Here is a 16706-nt window from a genome sequence, read left to right as displayed (position 1 = left end):
ACATGTAGAACTAAACACTATGCAATGGTTGGTCAATTCTCAACTCATCTGTCGTATGATGTTATGAGATTCCCATTGCTATCAGTTGGAGTCGTATACATCCAATGCAAATATGCATGTCCATGTCAGTATAGTCAAATCTGTATAGTAGAGTACTTTTTGTTTGTACAGGTAAGATTCCAAAACACAGTTAGTCAACTCATACATTTATATAGAAATACATGATTGATCTCTTTGTTTACAAATAATACAATTCATGTATGTTTAATAAAGGTGCTAATGCTTTGTTCATTATAACTTCAAGGTGTCCCTGAGCAAGACATCATATCCTTAATAATAAATAATAATACATTTAATTTAGAGGCGCCTTTCAAGACACCCAAGGTCACCTTACAGAGCATATAGTCATCATTCAAAACTATGTAAAACAGACTAGGAATAAAAGGAAAACAGAGGTTAAACATGAATAATAATAATAATTAATAACACTCAAAGACGCCTAAAGTGAAGGGGGGACCTCACTAACCACCACCAATATGTAGCACCCACTTGGGTGGTTGATAATCATTTATAATAAATAAATCTATCTATTCCGGAAAAGTTTTAGCGCCACATGTGAATATCTTTTGAGGTCTGAGTTTAAAGTCCGAATTCTGAGAATAACGTCAGAATTAGGAGATAAAATCTGAATGATTGGATTAAAGTCAGAGTTTTGACTTTAATCACCAAATCTCACAAGCTGAAGAGGGGACATGCCACTACCTGTAAGGAACCTGGTGAGAGTCACGTGTACGTGGACGTGAGCCAAGGGCTGACTGAGGAAGACGGATGCAAGGAACTTTTTGCGTGTTCGAGCGGGTCCCGTAGGCTGGAGAGGATTAGGCCACGTGATATTTTTTGGGAGTTTTGAGCGTAAAATCAGAATTCTGAGAATGAAATTATAATTCAGACATTATTATGGGAATTCTGACTTTATTCTCAGAATTCTGAATTGAAAAATAGATAGACGTGTATGCATAAATATATATTGGGGAAAGTGGGGTAAAATGAGCCACATGCTGTGGGGTAAATTGAGCCAGTCGTTCAATTTACCCCACCATGATGCACTGAAGTTAAGTTAAGTCTCTAAAGTAGCCTATAAGGTGATATTTAATTGTAGCATTACACAATTCTTATTATTTTTTTCATATTTTACAGTATCTTGTTAGATGCAACCTTGATGGGTGGAATGTTGAATAGTGATTGAAATGCAGATGATGTATGAAAATGTTTTGCAAATATTAGAGGGGTGCTGAAAAATACCCTTATTTGGTTTGGGTTATATATTGGCAATATCAGGCAAATAAATGACTATTTGGAAAAGGAAAATGCATTCAACTTGAAAAAGTAAATTTGTCAATTTACCCCCAGATGCCTCAATTTACTCCTAACTGGGGCAAGTTGACATAACTTCATAAATGCATTGTTATCATTTTGATTGACGGGACATCCTGAAATAAAGGTAGATGTTTCCATTTGACTTCCCTCTTACTTATCCTTGCCTAGAGGATAACATTAGTAAAAAATTGGCACATCTTACCCCACTCACTCATCTTACCCCCACTCTATCTATACACACTCTAAAGTGTGTATAGATGTTGGATAATAAGATTAAAAAAATAGTGTAGGCTATTTATATTTATGCATAGTACTAATAATAATTAAGGTGTGAATAGGGATTGGCAACATTCTATAAGACTGCTAAGGGAATTGAGGGTGGAACCAATAACCTTTGGTCGTGTTGTGCCTGTAGACCGTCAGCAAGGGGACTGAACACAACGATAACATCTCTGGCCGTTTCTCAAATTGCTCCTGCACATATTGTGCGGACAGTACTTGAACGCATCATCATATTGACGTCGCTTCCGACAACGCCTGTTAAAGCGATCTTGGCGATGGCCTAATGAATAAGTGTGTTCGGTTTAAACGATTTTAACAACAAAACTTTGCGGCAACCATCTACGTTTTGAATCAAAGCATAAACAAAGAGACCAGGTGGGTGTGTTATAAGCAACCCCAGTTTGGCGCAATATCGGTTCGCCCATGAAATGCGAAAAACGCTCATTAATATGGATGATATTATTATGAGCAGTTCGCTATATCTGTCAAAACATTGGATTGAGAGAGCCAAATGCTATGCTATATATAGTCATGCATCAGCAGCATAACCCGGTTTGCATTCTCTTCCGTGCTTTAGATGCAGTCCTTTGCTCAGGAGATCGAAGGATTCTCCAAAAGTCGTCTGAAGAAGCAGGTCACTCACGTCACAACCATCACAGGACGGCGCCATGTGGAGAGGAGGAGGGACGGAGGGACCTGCGAGGTCCAGGACATTGAAGATGAGCCTACAGGCTTTGGCTTTGTTGAAGACAAAAGTCTAGACCTTCAAGTGGGCGTGGTTAGACCTTTTCTTCTACTGGGTAACTTTTTAGGTCTTCCTATAACGTAACTTAATTGGCTTGTGCGCTACAGCTTCTATTAAAGGGCCCCTATTATTATACCACCAGGTGTGAGTGTGATGAGCCCATATTCGGACCTCTAAAGAAAGGATGAGCCATTATGAGTCGTTTACAGATCTGCCTTTTCCTATGGCTGGTTCAGACTACACGATTCTCAGATATTCCTCCACGATTTAACATGTCACACTATACGATCACAGCCATGTCTCGTCGGAAGACTGGCCACACTACAAGATTCGAGGGTGCGATGCTCTCTACTTTGTATCATTCATTTTTGTAGTAGTTACTGTGTACTTAACGTAGTGCAGTGAAGTCAGTTGGTAAACACTGCGCGTGAGCTCCTGTTCGTGGGGTTCCCTCACGCAACTGGGGGCGGGGTTCCCTCATGTCAACAATGGATACGTCATGCGATTCCCCAAAAAATTCTGACATGCCAAACTTTTCGTCGTGGGGTTTTCGAACGTCGCAGACGAAAACATTGCAGATCGCAATCATGTCACATTACAAGACCTTGTCTCGTCGCCGACCTTTCAAAATCGTGTACGACTCGCAATCGGAATCGGGGCAAAATCGGGCTGAAGTCGTGTAGTCTGAACCAGCCATTAAAGCAGACATATGAAAAAAAAAGTTGTTTTGGGTCTCTGGTGCTCCCACATCCATACAAACTTTGAAAAAAGTCTGCACATGAGTGAGATATGCATTTCTGAAAGTACCCCGCCTACAGTTACCAAACGAGCAAGTCAGTTTCGGCGCCCCCTCTACATAGGAAGGGGGCACACTTGAATATTACCTCCCACTTCTCCACTCCCCTCCAATCAGAGCATAGCTAAGATTTTGTGGACCAAACGAAGTGCCTACAAACGAGCACAAGAGTTCACAAGTTTTAGACAGTGCATTCAATTCGTTTTTTGGTATTTTTAATGAAAAGCCACATACAGTCCATTGTCAATGTGTTGGAGAGAGCGCAGAAATGTGTTGCACAATGCAATAAAATTTGACACATTTTAAATATTAAACAAATTGTAATGTTAGGGAAACACTATAGATAGATGGCGTCATTCTGTCGGACAGATAGAAATATTTAAATAAAAAAATGACGCGCAATTCAAGTCTGTGTGGGCAAAGGGTATCTCCTTAGTGGCTGACATGAGCCATTTTTCATAGAAGCACATCGTGGTAAGCCAGATCGATATGGAAATGTCATATCAATTAATTTGATCTCTGCTAGAATACCGTGTTTCCCCGGAAGGTAGGGGGCAAAGGGGATATGACACCATTGGCATGCAACCAAATGTAAGCTATAAAACTGTATTTCTCTGGGTTTGAGGATTGTTCGAAACAATTGTGATAATGTACACAACTTAACAAAATATATAACACAGTTCAAGTCATTTTAGCCGTTCTAATTTTGAAATATTATGCATACCTTTAATTGGTTAGCCAGTTTACAGTAGTATTCTGCTGTACCTGGATCAGCAACCTCATTGGAGTCTGTTGGTTTTGCAGGATAGATAGAGTACCAACAGTTGAATTGTATACTATAGGGACTTTGTTAGGCCATTTTCAGTGGCATGCTTTAGCAGTGGAAATGGATCAGCTTATCATAATAACAAATGTTCCTTGATTTCACGTCTGAGACACGCATTACACTGGTTGATCTGTCAAACCAGAGCAGAAGCAGGGGCCCTATCAGTACATTACACTTTGGTACAATCGCAATGTTATGCTTATCTTTTTCTGAGGGCTCATCATTTGAAACGTTTACATCCAAAGCCACTCAGCAATGGATGCAGAATGATACAGGCCACAGGAGGGGTTAGGATTTATGCATCTTGATGACGGAGCCCTAAAGGTTGGCCGCGGACTTTGGGGATCAAACCCAGAACCTTTTGGCTGTGATAGCATCACCCTTGCTCAGGGGCGGTCTGGCCATCTGTGAGTTCGAGAGTATTCACGAATGGCCGGTTGGTTTAGTCCAGCCGTCGGCTTGTCCCATTCCCCAGCAATTAGCATTGAAGTGAATTGCTAAAGGAATTAATTATTATTAATTAACAATAATCGAAAATTTGCACATGGTGCGCTGGCCGACATCAAGGGCTGATCTGTTATTTTAAACTGAATGAATATGACCATATTTTAATCTTAAATAATTGGCACCACTCACAACTACCCAGAATTCACAACTTTTGTATTCTTATTACTGTGCTTTACTACAGCTATGACACCCACTTGGGATAAATAAACTGCATCCTATCTTCATGATTAACGTGGCCCAGCCACAATTGAAATGCTTGCACCTTCCCCACCTGTAGGCCAGGTCATCCGTGACTCATATGGGAGCTGACAGACCTTTTAAAATCCCCTTGACCTCGCTGACACTAGGATATGACCACAGCATGCCATGACTTCAGCGCTAACATTGGTGTTTCTATGCACTTTGAAGGTCCCGTGACCTATTTTTGACACCTGACTTTTCCATTGGTATGCAAGGTTAGAATTAGGGCCTATGCAAGCATCTTTTGTTGTGCCTTTTTGTTGGTTAGGCTTGATATAACATTTTTAAGTCAAATAATTTCAGGTCACATTGACCAATATTCTCGAGCTCCATATCCTTCAGGATTGATGCAAGTTAACAAAAGGAAATAAAGTCTGTTAATTTCCCGTTGCTCTGAAGAAGGTTCCAAGCAGAACGGTTGGCAACTGAGCTTCAGAGTACATTACAGTGTACAGTTAATTACAGCCATTTCAAACGTAAAGCACAATGGTTTACAGTATCGAGCATCTGTAGACGTTAGGCTGACACATTGATGTAAAGTAGACCAACAATGGGCAAGAAGTTAGCACGCACCAAGTAATTCTTGGATTGAAAAGCAAGATTTAGATCTGAATAGAAAGCATAGCTTCAGCTTTAGCTTATGAGTTTAGGAAGTCGATGCTCTAAATCAAATGCCTTATATTGCAATTATCACTTCAGTGTTCAGTCCTTGTTACCCTCTTCTCCAACAATGGTTTAAGAAAGTTTTGAGCCTTCAAAGACCAGGAAAGAAACTCAATTTGTATGCACAATACTGTTGTTGACATGTACTCATGTCCTATTTTTATGATGTTGCCTTGTCTCCCTTGGTTCCTTATGGCTGCGCTGCTTCAGAAGTTGATTAATTTCCTTCTGTCACCTTCTATTTTTATGTCTGAAACTTCCCTTAAAGTTAAACTTACTGTATCTTTGTCAAAACATCTCGTATTCAAACCCCTATATTTTCAGCTCTGTCTTTATTTGCAGAATGGATACTTTTGATACTATAGAAACTCTCAAACTCTTAACTCGTTGTATTTATATTATACATCCTCGAACAATACAAATGTAGTTTTATTTGGCAATTTATTGTAGACCACAACCATCTCAATGCTTATTTTTCTCATGTCCTCAAACTAAAGAATAATATCCAGATAATCAAGATGAACACAGATGTAAATTTGTCCTCATACGATAAATTACAAGGTCATCAAGACAAACCACCCACAGATATTTTACATATTTTCACATACAGACAGACAAACACATGGGCTGAAGTAATAAGCAACTTAGGCTTCTGCTTTCTTAACTATTTCTAAACAGCTGATGGAATTATGGTTTAATGTTTGCCCGGGTGATTAAGGCTTTTGTGATTTGAACGGCCCAGCTGTTCAAATCCCAGTTCAAACCAGTCAACAGTTCAAACCAGTTCATTAACAGCTGGTAGCACCACTACCAAGTCAGGACATGTGGATATTTTCCTCATGAAAGTATGCTTACTTTGATACAGTCTCCACCAGAGCCATCAAAGAATATCTATCCACGAGAATGTAAGTTTTTCTAGAATAAGATTAAAAATGATGTAATTTGGAGGCTTTGCGAATGCAGTCAATTGAATTCCTCTGTGGCCCCAGTCGGATTCTCTTGAGCTAGACTGGATTATTCATATTTTCTTTTCTTAATTTTGAATCGGAATAGAAAACCTAGCTGGTGATTTTATGTGTGGTATATTTTATTCTTCCATTCGTCCTCTCCATTGTTTTTCTTAATGTAATAGTCCGTCGTTATATGTGTTATCAGCTTTTTTCTTTATGAAAGAAAAAGAAAATAACAAAATAATGTATCGTTAACGTTTTCTTGCTCAACCAAGATAATGTTCCCTAATGGTATGTTGTGTTAATAACAAACTGGAAAACACTGCAGTTCAAATGTTTAAATTGTTGGCAGAGCAATTTCATCCAACACATTTTAGTGATAGCTATAGGATCATAAGTACATGTCATTGTGCTGCTTGTAGCCTATGAAGATGTTCCAAATCTGGGTTTAAAGGTGTGTGTGTGTGTGTGTGTGTGTGTGTGTGTGTGTGTGTGTGTGTGTGTGTGTGTGTGTGTGTGTGTGTGTGTGTGTGTGTGTGTGTGTGTGTGTGTGTGTGTGTGTGTGTGTGTGTGTGTGCGTGTGTGTGTGTGTGAGAGAGATCATTGTATCAAGCCGCCTGTTCAGTCTGTGTCAACGAGGAGACAGTGGTGGACAATTGGATTTACCATAGTAATGAGATGTTCTGCTCGCCTTGTCTCCCATAGGGGTATTCAAACCTAGTTATCTCTTGCCTCTTTCAGCCTCCCAGGATGTGGCCCATGACATTGACACACTGCAGAGATATAAGGTTGGTACTCTATCCATCCAGATTAAAGGAGGGTGGGGGGCGGGCATCAATGTTTGCTTACATGCTCTGCTGATTGTTCAACCCACTGGTTATGGGTTGAATTAAAGGAGGAAACCTTGTTAATTTGGGGAGCGTTTAAATGGCGGTTCAACCGTAGGACGTTAAACGGAGAATCCAGTCGCACATGTAATTCCAGTTTATCTCCAGCAGGGGGGTATATCAGACTCCTATCACATACTCGCTACACCGCTTGCGTTTAATGGTCGCTCCCGGGCGCGCTTCTGTCACTGCACATGCAATCACGGAGAAGCGATAAACGGAAACGAGATAGAAATTGCCCTCTTACTGTCTCGGCGAAGGAAGTCAAGAAGAGCCAAGTGCTTAACAGGCACTGGAGGAGGGGGTAGGGCTGGCAGATGACCCAGCCTTCAGCAGCATGTTAGTGAATGCAGACAGAGGCAGGGCCCAGTTCATAATGAGGTCTGTTTTGGGCCTTTAGGAAATTCAATCGTACACACACACTATTTGGATGGGAGGAAGAGGGTTGGACGCCCACATTATTATATCAGGATAATTGTGTAGTTGTCCTTTATCTCTGCAGACCTCTAGGCTCCTCTTTCTGTCATTCTGTCCCTGCTCTTCTGTCCTGTATTTGTCACTCCAATGTCTCATCCCAAGCTGAATAATAGCGGCTTTAGTTTAGACATTTTATCAACAAGGTTTTTGGTTGTATGTAACTCTCCATTTTATCCAACAACAAGGCATATATATATAGGGAAGAACAGAAGGAGGACATTCACGAAAGATAATCTGAAAAAGTACAATATAGGAAACAAATATAAATTCCATCTACAAACAGTAATAAAAACAGTATTAATCCTGCAATGTAGAACGGCATTAATTTGAAGGTCAGGGCAAACACAGCATTGACAAAAACAAAGTACTCAGACACTCTGGAACAGAATGAACAAAGAAGTGGCTCAATAAAAACGGGATCATTCTTTGACATTTGGGTATTTTAGTGATTCAATTCAGGGCACTTATTTGCATGAGAAAGCAATCATGATACATTTGCATAAGCAAAAGCTAAAGGGAACAGGAAAATGACATGATAATAACAATAACATGCACAGCAATGGCCACATCCATAATGTACTGTACAATCACACCAACACACCATTCAATGCCATTTACAAACACATTGGGACATCACACACTCACATTAGATGTTTATATATTATAATTATTTTCTCCATCTCTCTCTCTTCTCTCTCTCTCAGGTATCCCATGTGCTGAATGTGGCGTATGGTGTGGGGAATTTGTTCCCAGACCAGTTGACCTACAAAACGGTGAACATACTGGATGTTCCAGACACTCCAATCACCTCCTATCTGGCGGACTGCTCATCGTTCATAGACCTAGCCAGGGCCAAGGTACAATCGACACAGCTATCTCTCTCCATCTCCATCCTTATCTCTCTCGCTCGCCCGCAAGGGCTCTCTCTCTCTCTCTTTGGATGCCTCTTGCTCTCTGCACAAGCTCAACAATTTTACTTTCAGCATCCTCTGCATTCTCCTTTCATGTTGTCTCCATATTTTATTTGCAATTTTGTCTTTCTCCCATGTTTCAATCCCCAGTCTCACTATTGTGTCTCCCTCTCTCTCTCTCGCTCTCTCTCTCGCTCGCTCACACTCTTTGCTTGAAAGACGATTGTGTTGTGTGGAAGTGAAACGGTTGAGATGTAATCTCTGCGTTCCTTATGTATTCATTATTTTCCTGAATAATTGAATGATTGATGTATCTTCTACCTTAACAGAATGTGTGTCTTGGTGTTCCCCCCTCTCCCCCTGTGCTGTCTGCAGCCGGGCGTGGTACTGGTGCACTGCAATGCTGGCATCTCACGCTCCACCTCCATCGTGATTGGCTACCTGATGCTCCGCGAAGGGCTGTCATTCGAAGAAGCGTTGGGACAGGTTAAGCACGCCAGGCCGTCAGTCTGCCCCAACGCGGGCTTCTACCAACAGCTGAAGAGCTACGCCCCTGGAAGAGCTTAAGACCCCAACGCTTCAAAACATCAGGCTAATTAAAAGACCAATTAAAGCAACACACACATGCTTAAGGAGATTGGTGCTGCGTTGGTTGTCTGTTCTTGGTATGGATTGTGTTGATTATAGAATGTCATGACATTGCAATAGTGAGTGAATATTATTTGTTTGCATTTTACACACAACGTCAGGTGTTTGTGTCAGAGAGAGAGAGAGAGTGTGTGTGTGTGTGTGTGTGTGTGTGTGTGTGTGTGTGTGTGTGTGTGTGTGTGTGTGTGTGTGTGTGTGTGTGTAAGTGTGTGTGTGTAAGTGTTAATGTAAAATGTGCTGACGGTTCTCTGCATGGGCTATTTGCCGTTTGTTTGACAGCTGGTTTACACTTAATGTCTGCTGTGTAATGTATTTATTTATTCAGAATAGCCATTATATTTTCGTTTTCACTTCATATTTGAACTAAATTGTTGGCTAAATATGTTATCTATATTGGTTGATAAAATCCAAAAAGTGTTTTGTATTTGTGGTTGGTTGTAACAGTGGGCAGCATAAATCTTTATACACAAACACACACACACACACACACACACACACACACACACACACACACACACACACACACACACACACACGAAGAACCGAATTGAAACTACACACACACTCACCCACACACACATTCCGGGTAGTATTCCTTCGTCTCGCGATTCTCCGTCCGATCAGCCTGTAGAGGGAGCTCGACTCCCTTCGGCTGAGACACAGACGGGAGCAGGAGGAGAAGGGACTCAGCTGCTGGAGAAAGCCAGAGAAAAGGGGGATGGAGAGAGGGAGGAGGAGAGAGAGTGTAGGAGAAGTAATTGGTGAGAGATGGGGGGGGGGGGGGAAAGGGGTGGGCAGGCGAGAGAGATGGAAGGAGGGAGAGTGAGAGAGAGCACGCGTCAGCACTCCACGCGTTAAAAGGGCAGATGGTAACCGCGGGTAACTGAAGAGCAAACCACTCCTGGCCACGGAGCAAGAGATCAGCAGAGGGAGAGAGGAACACATGCATTAGAGGAGAAGAGAGGGATGAGCTCTCACTGACCGTCTGCACGTCTGCCTTGAGAGAGAAGACGAGCGGGTTACTTCTTACTTCTAGTTTCTAGAAACAAAGACAAAGAGAGAAAGCGACGTCGCAGGGACAATCTCTGCAGAGAGGAGACGGGAGAAGCCGAGATTCCTGCGGAGAAGTATTCCTTGTTGTAGCCTATTTCCAGACAGAGAGACGAAGCAGGGATAGCCTACAGTCCAGCCAGATGGGGAGGTGAGGAGCAGGACACAGACGAGCCGGATAGTTTGCAAGGAGCCTGATGCCAGGAGGACAGCTTTAGGGGCTCTGATCGGGAGAGGTGTTTTGAGGAGAAAGAGTGGCACATGGAGGGAGAGAGAGTTGAGCTGACAAGTTAAGACGGGAGAGCTTAGAGCGGTTTAAGGAAAAGGGAGAAAGGAGAGAAGGGAACTCGAGCAAGATCTGAGAAAGAGGAGCAGAGCGGTGTGAGAGACCGGGGATGTTGATGAAGATAGAGGAGAAAGCTGAAGAAGGGATGAAATAGTTTCCAACTAAATTGCGTGACGGAAAGGAGCAGAAAAACGAGGCGATGAACCAAGTGAAAAGGAGTGTCCCATCCAGAGACAGGGAATAAAGGAGCCACATGCCGGAGGGGAGACAACTTCTTTCTGCTCTGTTGAAGCCCCTCTTCCACCACTTTGTTGTGTTGAACTCAAACCCGAGGAGGGACAACTAAGAAGAAGAAGAAAAGTTGTCGGTGCTGAATAAAACACATAGTTTGACGGCAGTTTAACACCGCAGACCGTCAGACAGCAGCCCCGTCCGCCCATGCCCCGCTCCGGACGGGGGGGGTCATGGCGTGCTACTACATAGTGATCAGCTCCACGCACCTGCGCGACGGACAGCTGCGGAGCATCAAAGGGGTGTTCCGCGGACCAATCGGAAGCAGCGGACACAGGAACGCGGTAAGCGAGGGCTACACTACACCGGCATACACACACACACACACACACACACACACACACACACACACACACACACACACACACACACACACACTAACACAAACACAAACACAAACACACACACACACACACACACACGACACACACACACACACACACACACACACACACACACACACACACACTCGCGCGAGTGCGCACTGCAGAGCCTAGCAGATGCTTGGGGCGCTGGGGATGGAGGTGGGGGTAAATTGGGGGGGGGGGGGGGGGGTCGTCTGCCAGTATAGCTACAGCTGTGGCAATTAGACTAATGAAAACCCATTTAAAGCACTCCTGCCCTGCCGAAGTTGAATTATTTGCAAAGCCCTCTGATGGGTGAGCACACATCACTAGGCTAGTGGCTGCAGTATACTAGAGCCGATTCCGGCTACTCATAAATCCGCTGACTGTGGGGGTATTTTTGGATCTCAGTCAACTTGGCTGTTGCTCATAGGCTATGTTCAAATGAAAGAATTTAAAAAACATTTTAGGGACACCAGGAATATTGTATACACTCAAGTGTGTGTGTGTGTGTGTGTGTGTGTGTGTGTGTGTGTGTGTGTGTGTGTGTGTGTGTGTGTGTGTGTGTGTGTGTGTGTGTGTGTGTGTGTGTGCGTGTGTGTGTGTGTCTCAGTCTCTCAGCAAGCCATTAACTTAAACTCAATCTTACAATAACCACCCTCTCTCTCTCTCTCTCTCTCTCTCTCTCTCTCTCTCTCTCTCTCTCTCTCTCTCTCTCTCTCTCTCTCTCTCTCTCTCTCTCTCTTCCTTTGACTGACAAGGCCTAAATCACTGTGTTCATTAACTTGATTAAATGCCAGGTTCATTAGGTTAATTGCCTTTTTAGAAACCAAGTTAGAGGCGTACAGAAAAAAGTGGATTGGGGAGAGTGGTGACGAGCCAGATGCACAGCCGCCCTCACATACGCTTCCAAATCCCCAGGCTTGTTGTTTCACCAACACATACGAACACACACACACACACACACACACACACACACACACACACACACACACACACACACACACACACACACACACACACACACACACACACACTCACACGCACAGACTCTGAGCTCAGATAGAACATGAGGCAGGAGTTAATTCGGGATAAACAATGTTTATCCGGGGTAAACTGACAAGTAGCTTGCGCTCTCTTCACAGCAGGAACAACAACCTGTGAGGCGGCAGGTAGGGCCACAGCGAGTGTATTGACACCTGCGCACGACATGAAAGAATTAGCAACATTATCCCAAAAAAACGCAGTAAAAATAGAGACGGAGATAAGACAGATAAGAAAGCGTGGTTTTGGTTGCCTGTGCTTTTATTCTGGGATACCAGAGTCTGTGTCAACTCTGTGCGATGACTCAAAGCTGTATGGATGACTCAGATTCTGCCTCCCTGGAGTTCTTCGGTCCATATACTCCAGCCCGACACTGTCCTACACCTCCAGGGCCAGTCAGTAGGCTGCTATAAGTACTCGCAAGGAAACACAATCGTGTGGACTGCATCAAGTGTGAGCGTTTATTGTAGTCATCCAGTTACAGCATGTTGCTTGAATGACTTTAAGTTACCTTAAAAACAGGATTGGTGGCACACACACGCACGCACATAGGCACACACACACAGACACACACACACACACACACACACACACACACACACACACACACACACACATACAAATATTTGTGACGATAAATCAAAAGAAAGTATTGCTGTTACACAGTTCTTTTCACCAGTACACACCCCTTTAACACTTACAGATTGATAGGACAGTTTTATTAGACTTTCTTGTCTATTTTTCTGAGCTATTCTTATTAATCGCTGTCTAGCTGAACTGGTCCAAGCTGGAACCCGCGGAGCCATGCTCAGAATGCATGAGCTGACGGTAGAGCTATCAGTGTTGCTGACTGTACTGTTTAGTCCTTTAGCGCACGCTGATGACAGTATTAGATATGGGTCATTAATGAGGAGGTAAGGTATCTTGCTCAAAGGACTCCTCCAGGCTGCATACATTATTGTCAGCGCTACTGATAAAATATCCACCAAACGGCTGTGTTTATCTATTTAATCACAGTATTCTCTGCAATACCATACGGCTTCTAAGGAGGTTAAAAAAATTAAAATATTGTCAAATTGTTGTCAACCGAGAATGACTACAGAAGGATACTAAACAGGAAACATGATTGATTGATTGATGATTTTAATTGATTTAACAAAGCTTTAATATCTGAATGTTTTTAACCTGCAATAGAGATGTAACCAGGTTACATCTGTTACTAGGATCTTCGTCCTTGGTTTGGAAGCATTGCATTGAGTGTCATCTAACCATTGTAACCATGTATCTTGTTTGTATTTATCTCTTTAATGTGTTTGTGTGTGTGTATGTGTGTGTGTGTGTGTGTGTGTGTTTTTTGCTTTTCACAGACGTGTGTTTGTGTTTATGTATGTCTGCTTAACTTAGTGCGTTTATGTGGTAATTCACTTCGCAAAAAAGTCTTGTGAATGCACTTATGGATTTATCCTTTGACAGGCCCCCAGATGTCATGGAATTATTCACACCTTTCTGTTCGGCCATAGTGGCGTTGCTATAGTAACATTGATTCCAGTAAGTGGAAATAATGGTTATTTTGTACACCCTACTTGGCACGAAAGGATGAGAAGTCCAAGCATGCATCTCATTATCCCCTCTGTAATTATTATTATCCATTTTTTTTTATCTTTCTGGCAATTTCTAAATGTGTCAGGTGACACTTAAAGTTGAGCCTTGCTCCTTTCCTCCATAAGGACTGTGAAAGGATTGTATTGAAGGTGAACATTTGGAACTAAAATGGCAGCTGTTGGTGCTCTTTTGGAGGCATTGATGTCCTTGAAGCTGCTCTGTCGGGTTATAGTGCAGCATACCCCCTGTCTCTGCTGCTGGCTGTGAGATAGACTGGTTAATAACGCACAGACTAACACTGAAGAATACCCACAGACCAGGGTGGATAACACCGCCTGGTAGCTATTGCTGCATGTTTATGTGTGCGTTTGTGTGTGTGTTTGTGCACGGGTGTGGGTGTGTGCACTTGTATGAGTGTGGGTGTTTGTGTTTGTTTGTGCTGGTCTGCCTGAGTGTGTATGTGCAAGACGACAGAGTATGTGTTTTTGTGTGTGATGGTTTGTGTGATGGTTTATGTGTTTTTGCACTTGGGTGAGTAAATGCGCGCGAGACAGAGTTTATATGTGTGTGTGTGTGTGCGTGTGTATGAGTGTCTTGAAGTGAGAATTTATGAGGATATTTGCCAAAAACACGGTTCTCCAAACTGGCCCTACATAAATTAGCACTGATAGGACATTGCGTGTGTGTGTGTGCGTGTGTGTGTGCGTGTGTGTGTTCGTGCCGGTCGCACATGCACAAATGCATATCTGCATGTGCTGTTGTCAGCCTATGCACCTGTGTAAACACATCTGGGTTTGGTGGTGAATTACCATTTTAGAAGCCTGTGCATCATTCACAAGTGCATATGTTAACACGTGTGCATGTGCGTGTGCGTCCTCAGTGGTTGTAAGTACATCCCGTGCTCCATTGACGTGTGAAACATCAGCTATGACTGAGGCACCATCTGTCACACGGGGAGAGTGGGACAGGGAATGTGCGTGTATGTCTACATGCACATACAACGGCGTACGCATGTGAAGTATAGGAGCTTACGCGCGCGCGTGCGTGCGTGTGTGTGTGTTCATGCCTTTGTGCGTGTGCATGTGAGCATACGCATGTGCATATGAGCATTGTTACGTGTCAAAAGTGGCAGCAAAGGCAGACAGAGTCATGGATGAGTTTCCAATATTTATCTTCAACTTCAGCATTAAGACATGTTATTATTCACAAAGTTACACCATTTTCCCCCGGTTCCCTAAACACAATGTCCATCGCGACCACGGAGCGTCGGAGAGCGTCCAAACGATAGGGCATCACGAGGGAGGAAGTGAAGAGTGTTCAAACGATACAAAAACCAAGGCTTCCACGAGAGCGGAGGGAGGGAGTGAAGAGACGTCCGCGTCACGAGGGAGGAGGTGAAGAATGTTGGCGATCCAAAAACACGACGTCCACGAAAGCTCAGGGAGTGAAGTGACGTCCAAACGAAAGCGCATCCACGGGCGCGGATAGAGTCAAGCCCCCTCTTTCCGTAATTCTCTGCGCTATATACTGCGTGTAATCAGGAATGGGCCAATCACCAATCACTAACGCTAACCACGCATGCTGATCTGGCGATTGACAAAAACAAATTAGATGTCCTTATGACCACAAATAAAATACAGAATCATGTCAAAACAATTCAGAAACAAAGTATCAATGTAGGTTCATAACAGCATACACATTTGCATTTATACGTGTGCGCATGTGGGTGCGTGCGTGTGTGTTTGCGCGCGTGTGTGTGTGTGTGTGTGTGTGTGTGTGTGTGTGTGTGTGTGTGTGTGTGTGTGTGTGTGTGTGTGTGTGTGTGTGTGTGTGTGTATGTGTGAAGAACGAGTGTGTTCTTTGGTTTGATTGTGTGGGAATTGTGTGGACCTGACTCACACAATTAGGACACTTTCTCGTGATAGTGATCTGATTCTGTAACATTTAGGCAAGTTGCAATTCAAGCCGGCTGCATGTCCAAAACAACTCAAGAACTGTTGGAGAACTGAGGTTGAAAGATGGATAGAAGTGATTGGGGTACAATCCCACTTCTTGTCTGACAGATGCTAAGAGCTGATAGTTTTATCTGGATAGTTGAGAGATGGGCTGACAGACAGACAGACAGACAGACAGACAGACAGACAGACAGACAGACAGACAGACAGACAGACAGACAGACAGACAGACAGACAGACAGACAGACAGACAGACAGACAGACAGACAGACAGACAGACAGAAATATGATCAATAGATTGATTGAAAGATGAATTAGGTCGTATAACCTTGTCATATTACCTCCTTTAGGTCGTATTACCTTGTCTTGCTGAATGAAATCCCTCATTCTGTTTTCACTAAGACTCAATGTTGTTTTACGGTTTGTTTCACTTGAAGACCAACTTTGAAATAATATTTGTTTATTTGTTTCCACTTCTGCTGAATATATTTTTAATGAGCCCTGGAGTGTTGAACGTTAAGGAGTGTATTTATGTAGCGTGGTCGCTACTCGATAACCATGGAAACTGAGGTAGAATGCTGGAGTTGGGTGGGTGTTGAAACGACTTGGATGAACCCTGAGAATCTGGTGGGAGGGACAGTCAGAGGAGAGAGAGAGAGAGAGAGAGAGAGAGAGAGAGAGAGAGAGAGAGAGAGAGAGAGGGGGAGAGAGAGAGAGAGAGAGAGAGAGAGATTGAGTGAGAGAGAGAGAGAGGGAGAGAGAGAGAGAGAGAGAGAGAGAGAGAGAGAGAGAGAGAGAGAGAGAGAGAGAGAGAGAGAGAGAGAG

General features: G+C 43.2%; 2 protein-coding genes across 3 annotated transcripts in view; both read left to right on the top strand.

The window, feature by feature from the left end:
* The first annotated feature begins 1796 nt into the window (after nucleotides 1-1796).
* LOC132472899 (dual specificity protein phosphatase 19-like) lies at nucleotides 1797-9733 on the top strand. 2 transcript variants are annotated; one of them, XM_060072743.1, is made up of 5 exons: nucleotides 1797-1950; nucleotides 2237-2459; nucleotides 7128-7174; nucleotides 8455-8607; nucleotides 9037-9733. In XM_060072743.1, the coding sequence occupies exons 2-5, from the start codon at nucleotides 2237-2239 to the stop codon at nucleotides 9226-9228; spliced, it is 615 nt and encodes a 204-aa protein (XP_059928726.1). In that variant the 5' UTR covers nucleotides 1797-1950; the 3' UTR covers nucleotides 9229-9733. The 2 variants fall into 2 exon arrangements, with proteins under 2 accessions (XP_059928726.1, XP_059928725.1); XM_060072742.1 differs by having other exon boundaries at nucleotides 1799-2034.
* Nucleotides 9734-10100: 367 nt separating this feature from the next.
* The window catches only part of LOC132473144 (uncharacterized), a 49591-nt gene continuing 42985 nt past the window's right edge, over nucleotides 10101-16706 (top strand). The window contains exon 1 of the mRNA XM_060073134.1: nucleotides 10101-11220. Coding sequence (XP_059929117.1) covers nucleotides 11110-11220 — 111 coding nt within the window. The 5' untranslated portion in view covers nucleotides 10101-11109. The remainder of the gene's footprint in view (nucleotides 11221-16706) is intronic.

Source organism: Gadus macrocephalus, chromosome 15, assembly GCF_031168955.1.
Source record: "Gadus macrocephalus chromosome 15, ASM3116895v1".
Classification (NCBI taxonomy): domain Eukaryota; kingdom Metazoa; phylum Chordata; class Actinopteri; order Gadiformes; family Gadidae; genus Gadus; species Gadus macrocephalus.
Note: the sequence above shows the minus strand (reverse complement) of the source record. Positions and strands in the feature narration are given on the sequence as shown.